General features: G+C 57.5%; 1 protein-coding gene across 3 annotated transcripts in view; it reads right to left on the reverse strand.

Annotated features, from left to right (window-relative positions):
• RAB40C (RAB40C, member RAS oncogene family) overlaps positions 1-10,373 on the reverse strand; it is a 36,744-nt gene extending 26,371 nt beyond the window's left edge. The window contains exon 1 of one of the 3 annotated variants that reach the window (XM_032145402.2): positions 10,005-10,373. In XM_032145402.2, coding sequence (XP_032001293.1) covers positions 10,005-10,146 — 142 coding nt within the window. In that variant the 5' untranslated portion in view covers positions 10,147-10,373. Of the gene's footprint in view, positions 1-3,825; positions 4,441-7,106; positions 8,003-10,004 lie in introns of those variants that run through there. The other 2 variants (XM_032145403.2, XM_032145401.2) reach the window with 2 other exon arrangements.
• Positions 10,374-10,391: the final 18 nt, after the last annotated feature.

Genomic DNA, 10,391 nt, shown 5'->3' on the forward strand with positions numbered 1-10,391 from the left:
TGTTGGTCAGAATTGTCTTGATCTCTTGACCTCGTGATCAGCCCGCCTCAGCCTCCCAAAGTGCTGGGATCACAGGTGTGAGCCACTGTGCCCGTCCGGCACCAAAGCTCTTTAAAAAAGTCCAACATAACAATATTTTAAACTCAGCAGGTTGGATGACATCCGTTCTTATTACTCACACTTTGCACTTGCTATTATTACTATTATTATGACTACTATTTTGCATATACTCAATTTTTAATAAAGTAATTTAAGAAGCTGGCCGGGCGCGGTGGCTCACGCTTGTAATCCCAGCACTTCGGGAGGCCGAGGTGGGCGGATCACGAGGTCAGGAGATCGAGACCACGGTGAAACCCCGTCTCTACTAAAAATACAAAAAATTAGCCGGGCGTGGTGGCAGGCGCCTGTAGTCCCAGCTACTCGGAGAGGCTGAGGCAGGAGAATGGCGTGAACCCAGGGGGCGGAGCTTGCAGTGAGCCGAGATTGCGCCACTGCACTCCAGCCTGGGTGACAGAGCGAGACTCTGTCTCAAAAAAAAAAAAAAAAAGTAATTTAAGAAGCTGACATACTATCTATCCCTCCCCACCAGGAGGACACAGGCTCTTTAGAGAGATGGCCGCTTCCAGGGCAGGCAGGACCCACATCTGCTGGAAGTACCAGACTGTGCCAGGACACAGAGAACTCAAGGCATAGCCCAGGACACAGGTGCCGCCTGAAGAGGCTCCAACATCAAGGGGGCCATGTGAGTCCCAAACCAGACAGGAAAGGAGTATGATGCCACGAGGGAACAAAACCGTGCTGAATCCACGCTGACAGTAGCGAACACCCACGGGTGTGCATTTTCACGGATATGCCTATCCACAGAAGCAGCCATGGCAACAGCGCACATGGAGGAGGCACGGCGTGGCCCCAAGGGAAGCCGCCTCCTCCTTGCTGACTGGGTGAAGCGGCACCTGCTGGCATCAGCTGACCCAGCGACTCCTCTCAGGCAGGAATCAGGTGGGCGCAAACCTCCACGGGCAGCCACTAGGGCTGTGGCCGGCCGACACGGGCAGGCATCAGCCTGCAACTGCCTTGGAAGAGCCTGAGGACACAGACACGCCTCGGAGCAAAGCCGGTGGCACAGACAGAGAAGGGTCCCCTGTCAGTGGCGGCTTCGGCCGGGGCTGGGGCCTGGGCTCTGGCCATACTCCCCTCCCCTGCAGCAGTGACTTTCTGGACCGAAACACAGCACCTCATTAACCCTGATCAGTGTCACTGTGTTTGTGTTCAGAGTCCTGAATCCTGATGTCATCTACCCTATTACTGCCCCTCCCGGCTAGGTCTGACACACAGGCTCTCCCTGCTATGCCCAGGTGGCCAACAACGTTGCTGTCCAGGGAGTCAGGCAAAAGCCCAGCAGCAGCCGCCGGCCCCGGGCAGGGAAAGCAGCACACAGGCTCCCCCCGGGCCACCCACGCTGCCGGAGCGGCTGGAGAGTGCTGTGCTTGGCCGCCTGGCCCACATCTTCACTCAGGGTTGACATGAAGTTCTTACATCGGCCGCTGTACAAACTGTAAAGTACCTGCGCATTTCCAGGACTCAGCTCTTCTCTTCTCCATCCTCTTTTTTTACTTTTTGAGACGAGGTCTCACTCTGTCACCCAGGCTGGAACGTAGTGGAACAGTCAGACTCACTGCAGCCACCACCTCCCAGGCTCCAGTGAGTTTCCCACCTCAGCCTCCCAAGTAACTGGGACTACAGATGTGCACCACCACACCCAGCTAATTTTCTTCTTCTTCTTTTTTTTTTTTGAGACAGAGTCTCACTCTGTCACCAAGCTGGAGTGCAGTGGGACGATCTCAGCTCTCTGCAACCTCCGCCTCCCAGGTTCAAGCAATTCTCCTGCCTCAACCTCCCGAGTAGCTGGGACTACAGGCATGCACCACCACGTCCGGCTAATTTTTTATTTGTATTTGTATATATATATATTTTTTTAGATGGAGTTTCGCTCTTGTCGCCCAGGCTGGAGTGCAATGGCACAATCTCGGCTCACCGCACCCTCTGCCTCCTGGGATCAAACAATTCTCCTGCCTCAGCCTCCCAAGTAGCTGGGACTACAGGCGTGTGTCATCATACCCTGCTAATTTTTGTATTTTTAGTAGAGACGGGGTTTCACCATCTTGGCCAGGCTCATCTCAAACTCCTGACCTCATGATCCACCCACCTCGGCCTCCCAAAGTGCTGGTATTACAGGCGTGAGCCACCGCGCCCGGCCCATTTTTTTTTTTTTTTTTTTTTTTGAGGCAGAGTCTCGCTCTGTCACCCAGACTGGAGTCAGTGGCATGACCTCGGCTCACTGCAAGCTCCACCTCCTGGATTCACGCCATTGTCCTACCTCAGCCTCCCAAGTAGCTGGGACTACAGGCGCCCACCACCACGCCCGGCTAATTTTTTGTATTTTTATAGAGACAGGGTTTCACCACGTTAGCCAGGATGGTCTTGATCTCCTGACCTCGTGATCCACCCAGCTTGGCCTCCCAAAGTGCTGGGATTACAGGCGTGAGCCACCACACCCGGCCAATTTTTGTATTTTTAGTAGAGACGGGGTTTCACCATGTTGGCCAGGATGGTCTCAATCTCTTGACCTGGTGATTCACCCACCTCGGCCTCCCAAAGTGCTGGGATTACAGGTGTGAGCCACCGCGCCCAGCCTTTTTTTTTTTTTTTGTAGAGATGGGGTCTCACTATTTTTCCCAGGCTGGTCTCAAACTCCTGGGCTCCAGCACTCCACCTACCTCGGCCTCCCAAGGTGCTGAGACTGCAGGTGTGAGCCACTGCGCCCAGCCCTCTGCTCTTTTCCAAAGATGCTGAGCTGGGCTGGGCACAGTGGCTCATGCCTGTAATTCCACCAACTTTGGGAAGCTGAGGCGGGCGGATTACTTGAGGTCAAGAGTTCAAGACCAGCCTGGCCAACACAGCAAAACCCCTGTCTCTACTAAAAATGTAAAAAATTAGCCGGGTGTGGTGGTGCATGCCTGTAATCCCAGCTACTCAGGAGGCCAAAGCAGGAGAATCGCTTGAACCCAGGAGGCTCAAGAGGTTGCAGTGAGCCAAGATAGCACCTTTGAACTCCACCCTGGGTAACGGAGCAAGACTCCGTCTCAAAAAATGAAAATTAAAAAAAAAAAGATGCTGGATGGCTGTCCCTCTCACGGGATGGGCAGGTCTTTCATCAGGGTCAGTTTACGCAGCCAAGACCACATCACCCGCCCAGGATTCGAATCCTTCCCAGTTTGGTTTGAGGACTGTGTTCACTGTAAAGACGGCAAAGCCTGCTCAGGGCCGGGTGCCTCTGTTTGCACTCGGCCATCTGGGAATATGGGACCAGCTCTTCCCTGCGCCCTTTCCACAGCTCCGGGCCCCCCTGCACCAAACCCTCCGCAAGCCATAGTCAGAAGACCCTTCCACATGCCCCTGCCCACCACCCCCTCATCACCAGCACTAGAACCTGGCTGCTTCTGAGCCCCTCCCATCCCATCTTGCCTGGATCACCTCCACCTGCTACCTACACGTGCAGCACCCTGGCGGTGTCTGGTCGTGCCCTGGTCTTCCGCCCCACACCCATGGGTCCCCACCTCTCCACAGCGCCAATGCCCTTGTCCCTCCTCTAACTTCTGAAAGACAAACGTCCAGAAATCTCTGCTTTACTCAAAATCCTGATCTCAGCAAGACACAGCCGCGAACTGCCGGTATCAGAGTGCGCCGTCATCCCCAGGTCGGCTCAGAAGCCTCCTCCCTACCTTAGGCTCAAAGTGCGAGTCCACCCTGCTGACATCTGTTTACCTTCGCTGCCAAGAGGACTGAAGAGGCCCCTTTTCCACCCAGCTCCTGCCCTGAGGATGCCCACAGACCATGGTCTTGGCAGCCAGTCCTTCCCGCAGCTGCTCCTCTTCCCACCGCCTTCATAACTTCTGGTCCCTGACACCCGCCAGTTCCACAGTCTGCACATCCTTCTCCCGACCGCCCAGGAAGTCAACCCAGCGAGCAGTCTCCCCGCCTTCTCATAGTGGTTCGGCAGCGTCCTCCGCACCAGGATGCTGGACACCGACACCTTTCCCTGCTTTCTCCAAATGCCCGGCAGACGACACCCTGGCTGACATGGCCCCGGGGCCCCAGAACAGCCCTCAGTAGGGTGGCATCCATACTATGCGCTGCCCAGGGAAGGACTCAGCTGTGATGCAACCCCTTCCTGCTCTACGCCGCTCACAGGAGCTCCAGACCAGGGTAGGCGGCAGCTTTTCAGGGACCAGCAGCTTGGCGCCTTCCCAGCTGCAATCTTCAAATAGAACAAGAGGCGAAAGTACCTGCAAGGACCCAGATCCCTCCCTTGTGTCCTTCCCGCCCACCTCTCAGCTCCCCGATGTGGCTTCCTTCCTGAAACACTGTTCACTTGAGCTCATAGTGCAAGCCACAACACGTGTGCTGAATACAAGAGTCATCTGTGTCCACACCACCCTGCGAGAGACCTGGCTGGCACTGCCGTGCACCTGCCATTGCAAGCATTTGCCGTTACCTGTGAGCGTTAGAGCAAGTGCTAAGGACTGCAGGTGGACATTATTAGAGCGAGCGCTAAGGACTGCAGGTGGACATTAACTCACCTGTCCAAAAGTTCTGGCGTCTAGCCTCTGTACAAACTTAACATTAAATATTCTACCTACTAACTTAAGTTTCCTGAAAAATAAGTAAGGCCATGCCAGTCCAACTTATAAAAGAGCACAATTAGAGGCCGGGCACAGTGGCTCACGCTTGTAATCCCAGCACTTTGGGAGGCCGAGGACAGTGGATCACAAGGTCAGCAGTTCAAGACCAGACTGGCCAACACAGTGAAACCCCGTCTCTACTATAAATACAAAAATTAGCCGGGCGTGGTGGCAGGCGCCTGTAATCCCAGCTACTCGGGAGGCTGAGGCAGTAGAATCACTTGAACCCGGGAGGTGGAGCTTGCAGTGAGCCGAGACCATGCCACTGCACTCCAGCCTGCGCAACAGAGTCAGACTCCGTCTCAAAAAAAAAAAAAGAAAGAAAAGAAAAGAAAAAAGAACAAAGTTATAATGACCCACAAAAGTCCTACCTCCTGACCACACGGGTTCTCAGATACCAGCCAGGGTCACCCCGGGGCTGGGGTGGTCCTCTGAGGCTTGGGTCTCAGGAGAACTTAGTGTGCACAGTGCAGCAGAAGCAGGTGTGTGGCAGCCATCCCCAGGCCCAGGTGGAGGTGAGGAGGAGGACGGGGGAACAGCCACAAAGCTGCTTCACAGGAGGCCTGCAGGTGGCTCCTCCTGGACCCCAAGCCCACCCCTACAGATGCCGCCTCCTGAGCCTCAGTCCCTCGTCTGCACAACGGGGGTGGCGCTGCCTTCTCACAGGTGGTGGGGGGTGCTACACGGGGGCAGCGGGAAGCACCCACCAGTGCTGGCAGGCAGCACTCATCACACGCTGGCAGCATTAGCTGTTGCCATGGTGATCACCCCTGTTCCTCTCACAACACCCTCCTGCTGGAAAACTCGGCACCTCACAGAGGAAAGGCAAACCCCAAAACACTGCCCCAGAAAACGAGCAAAACCCCCGAGGCAGGTGGATCACTTGAAGTCGGGGGTTTGAGACCAGCCTGGCCAACATGGTGAAACCTGTGTCTACTAAAAATACAAAAATTAGCCAGGCGTGGTGGCAGGCGCCTGTAATCCCAGCTACTCGGGAGGCTGAGGCAGTAGAATCACTTGAACCCGGGAGGTGGAGCTTGCAGTGAGCCGAGACCATGCCACTGCACTCCAGCCTGGGCAACAGAGTAAGACTCCGTCTCAAAAAAAAGGAGAAAAGGAGCAAAACCTAACCAAGTGCAGGGGAGGAGAAGGAACTCAGGGCTGCAGTGGGCAGTGGTGCCCAACACCAACAGTAGGCACAGGGAAGCCACGCACGGCTGTCCGGTCACCTCAAGACACACAGCTAGACCCTCCCGCAAAAGCCTCAGCTAGCCCTGGGGATAAGCAGCTGACGACACACCCGTGGTTTTCACTCAGGACAATGAAACACGAAGGAGCCTCTGAAGATAGTGTCCCTTGGAATTGGCCACTTCGGAGCCACAAACTTCAAGCCAGATGAGAAGAAACATTTGTAACTGTTTGGAGAAAGCTCAGGGAGTTGTAAAGCCAAAGAAGCTGGGACACCCACACACGGTGCTCTCGCTCCCATAGGCACAGCAGGCAGCGTGTGGCCCCACAGACATCTCAGTGACCATCAGGCCCCAACATCCACAGCAAACCGCGATGTTAGCCTTGCTATGTCCACAACTGCCTCCCTCTGTCTCTCCCCACAACTTGCCAGGCTCAAAGGACCAGAGTGTCACTCAGCAGCTTCCACCAACACTGACCCCCAAAGGAGCAGAGAGAGAAATAAAGTCAAGGCAGGATTAACCCCCTCTGAACTCTTCCAGGACCCGGGCACACAAACCCTGACACACGTGGCTGGAGGCAAACTCGCTCCCAGGAAGGTTTGTAGGGGACAAGGTGCAGAGGGTGGAACTGCCTTAATCCAGGACCCTCAATGCCCCCTGCAGAGCAGTAGCGGGCCTGGCCGCAGCAGGATGCTTCCTGGGCTTGGGGGAAGGGTGTGCAGCCTGTGCGGGTGGTTCCTCGGGGCCAACACAGGCCCACCACCCTGGCCCACACCCTGGAGCCTGACTGCAGGTTCGCTCCTGAACTGAAGCTTTCTCCTCCCCGCCGCGTGCACCACCCACACTCCTGGATGAAGTGTAATTCCTGCCGGGTAACTCGCCACTATCACCCAGGGGCACTCTACGCAAAGCGCTCTGTTCTGTCCTGAAGAGAGCATGAAGCACTCCCTAAGACCACTGCTGGGTGGCAAAGAAAGGAAAGCCCTTCCAGACCTAGAGATCCAGAAACCCAGCGCAGATCCACATTAGGGGACACGGAAGAGCTCACAGGGGCTGCCACAGGTGCTGGGCGTGCGGTCACACGCCACTGCCTCAGGTGCCAGTACTAAGAAAAAGGTCACTTTGATGACTCATCTGTTTGTGAAGCTGGAGAGGGCAACGTACGCTCACACACCTGTCTGAGGAACGTGCCAGACAAGACTTCCAGGCAGGTAAGTGATCCGGTGTGAGCTGCAGGAGCTGTGGGCCATGCTGGAGCAGCAAGCCCCGCACAGAAGGGGCCTCCCTGCCACGGGCATCCATTGCCCAGCAGGCAGCCCTGAAGAAACATGGAAGGTGGAAACACAGAGGGCACCTCACAACAAAGGAGAGAAAGCAACGCAGGTTAACACGTACGTCCTTCCCACGAGGGCCAGAGACCTAAAGCTCCCGCTACAACTCTTTCAAAGGAGAATAAATTCTCAAGATGCTGAGTCCTGAGAACCAGCTGCTCTTGAGCTTCTGAGACCCCCAGCAGCCCCCTTGGGAAACCCTCAGGTCCACCAACTTCACCCTGTTGAAGAGGGCTGGCCCCTGGGGTTGGCAAGCTGCCCCCTGACCACAAAGACCTGCTCCTTGTGCCGTGCACGTCTTAACCTTGAAGTCTTAGACACAGAAAGCGCGTTCCACAGCCCAGAGGCGCTCCCTTCTCTGCTCGAGGCCACAGGACTCCTGCGGGCACCTGGAAGTGTGCCCTGGGCCCTGAGAGCACGTGGTGTCTTTCTAAGAGGGGACTCTCCTCTCTGCTTCTGGTCCAAGCCACTGTGAGCCTCCCAAGTCTCTGCAAGCAGGCAGGTCTCCACGTCTTACACAATACTGGCCCCACTTCAGTGAGCACATCAGAGGAAGTGTGGCAATGCCCCACAGACCGACAAAGGGGACAGGGAGGAAGGAGGGTCCCGTCTCTCCAGCTCCTGGCTGTGTGGTGCAGTTGGAGTAGGCGAGCTGGCCAGCATGGCTGAGCCGGCCCTCAGAAGCACGCATTCATGTCCTGGGAAAACACCCACCCTGATGAAACCCAACCCTTCCCATGCTCTTCTGAACGTGCACAAACACGCACGCCGCCAGCCTCCTGGGAGTGCGCAGCGCCCCTGGAGCCAAGCTTTAGAAGGCAACGCCACCTTCACAATCAGCTTGGCCGCCCACCACCTGAGTCAGGAGTTACCACCTCTGGGGCAGTCACTGTCAAGTGCAGGTCCAGGTGGCTGCGGCGGGTGCAGGGGCCTAACGTGTGAGCCCCCAGTGCCCAGGTGGGCCTTACACTTCCCCCCACCTAGAAATGGACCCAGAGCTCTTCCTCCCTGGCCCGTTCCAACCCCTCGTCCAGGCTGAGGCCAAGAGCACAAGCTTCCAGAGCCCCTGGTGCTGCTGCCCACTGCTGACGCCGTGCCAGGAGGAAGCGCGCTCAGCGTCAGTCCAGGTGATCCCATGCTCTGTCAACCCGAGTGAGAGAGCGGGGGATGCTGCGCCCACACTCTCAGCAGCCAAAGGCAGGCAATTCAGCAAACAGCAGACGCTCAGGGCAGTCAGACAGGACGGACAAGAGCCCAAGAAACAAAGCAAGGGGAGAGGGCAGGGACCAGGAGAGGTAAGTTCGCCAGCGTAGATGGCATTCCCTGAAGCACAGATGGACTCCGGAGAGCTGGATCCTGACTGCTCCCAGTTCATCCGGGGCCACATCCCATTCAGCTGGGTCCAGGCCCCCATGAGAGGGGATGAGGACCACACCGTCTCACTGACCCTGTTAACCACCTAAATTAAAAGGCATGCTCAGGCAGGCAAGCCCCAGTGATGCGACCTATCTTGTGTATTTTAGCCACGCAACTGGAAGTTAAAAACAAATGTTCAGGCCAGGTGCGGTGGCTCACGTCTGTAATCCCAGCACTTTGGGAGGCCGAGGCGGGCAGATCATGAGGTCAGGAGATCGAGACCATCCTGGCCAACATGCTGAAACCCCGTCTCTACTAAAATACACACAAAAAAATCAGCCAGGCGTGGTGGCATGCGCCTGTAGTTTCAGCTACTTGGGAGGCTGAGGCAGGGGAATCGCTTGAACCCAGGAGGCGGAGGTTGCAGTGAGCCGAGATTGTGCCACTGCACTCCAGCCTGGCGACAGAGTGAAACTCCATCTCAAAAAAAACAAACAAACAAACAAAAAAAAAACAAAACAAATGTTCAGTAACTCATTATAGAGGTATTTTCTTCCAACACAAAGCATTGACTCCCTCAGGGGAACAGCGTGCCTATAAGGACCTGTAATCTGTGCACGCTCGAGACAGGGTCCCAAGAGCAGCCCAGCAGCACCTGCCACCAGACCTGGGTCCACGACACCTTTCCCCAGATCTAAGACACCTTCCCTCGGACCCCAGATGATCCTAGACCCATGACACCTTCCTCTGAGATCCCAGACCCATGACACCTTTCCCCAGATCTATGACACCTTCCCTCGGACCCCAGATGATCCCAGACCCATGAAAGCTTCCCTTAGGACCATGACGCCTTCTACCGGGACCACGACATCTTTCCCCAGACCCCAGATCCTGGACCCATGACACCTTTCCTCTGACCTATGATGACACCTCTCCCAGACCCCAGATCCTGCACCCATGACACCTTCCCTCAGGCCCACGACACCTTCCCCCGGGCCCATGACACCTTCCCTCGGACCCCAGATGAGCCTAGACCCACGACACCTTCCCCAGGCCCATGACACCTTCTCCAGGCTCCAGATCCCGGACGCATGACACCTTCCCCTGAGATCCCGGACCCGTGACACCGTCCCCCAGACCCCGGGTCCATGGCACCGTCCCCGCTGGGCGCGCCCCTCTGGTCCGTCCTCCTGCTCCCCGGCGTCACCTCGGGACTGGAGCGCGGGCATCCCGCAGCCACCGAGCTACCGGGTCTGGAAGCCAGGCAAAGGCGTTCCTGGGAACGTTCGGCGGCGCTTGGAAGGGCCGGGCCAAGGGCGAGCTCCGTGCCCAGCTCGCCGGGCTCGGGCCCCGCGTAGCAGCGCGCGCCGCGGGCCGGGCCTTACCGTTACTGTAGGCGTACGGGGACTCGGCCGCGCCGTCCTGCAGGCTCTCCAGGATCTCGCCCTTGCCCACGTCGCTGTCGCCCACCAGCAGGAACTTGAGCAGGTAGTCGTAGCTCTTCACCGGACTGCCCTGCGAGCCCATGGCCGCGCCGCCTGCGCCCCGCGCCGGCCGCCTGCCGAGGCACCACCGGGAGAGGCCGCAGCGTGAGAGAGCCCGCGCCCCGCACCTGCGCCCGTTGCGTCCGCCCCAGGGCGACCGAGCGGGCGCGCCCGAAGCCCCGCGCCAGCCCCGCCCCGCCCGCCGCCCGGGCCCACCCCAGCCTCGCCGCCGCCCCGCCGCTTCCCGCACAGCCAGCGCCGCCGCGCCGCCCCACCCCCGGCCGCGCC

This window comes from Hylobates moloch, unplaced genomic scaffold (assembly GCF_009828535.3).
Source record: "Hylobates moloch isolate HMO894 unplaced genomic scaffold, HMol_V3 SCAFFOLD_23, whole genome shotgun sequence".
In the NCBI taxonomy this organism is placed as follows: domain Eukaryota; kingdom Metazoa; phylum Chordata; class Mammalia; order Primates; family Hylobatidae; genus Hylobates; species Hylobates moloch.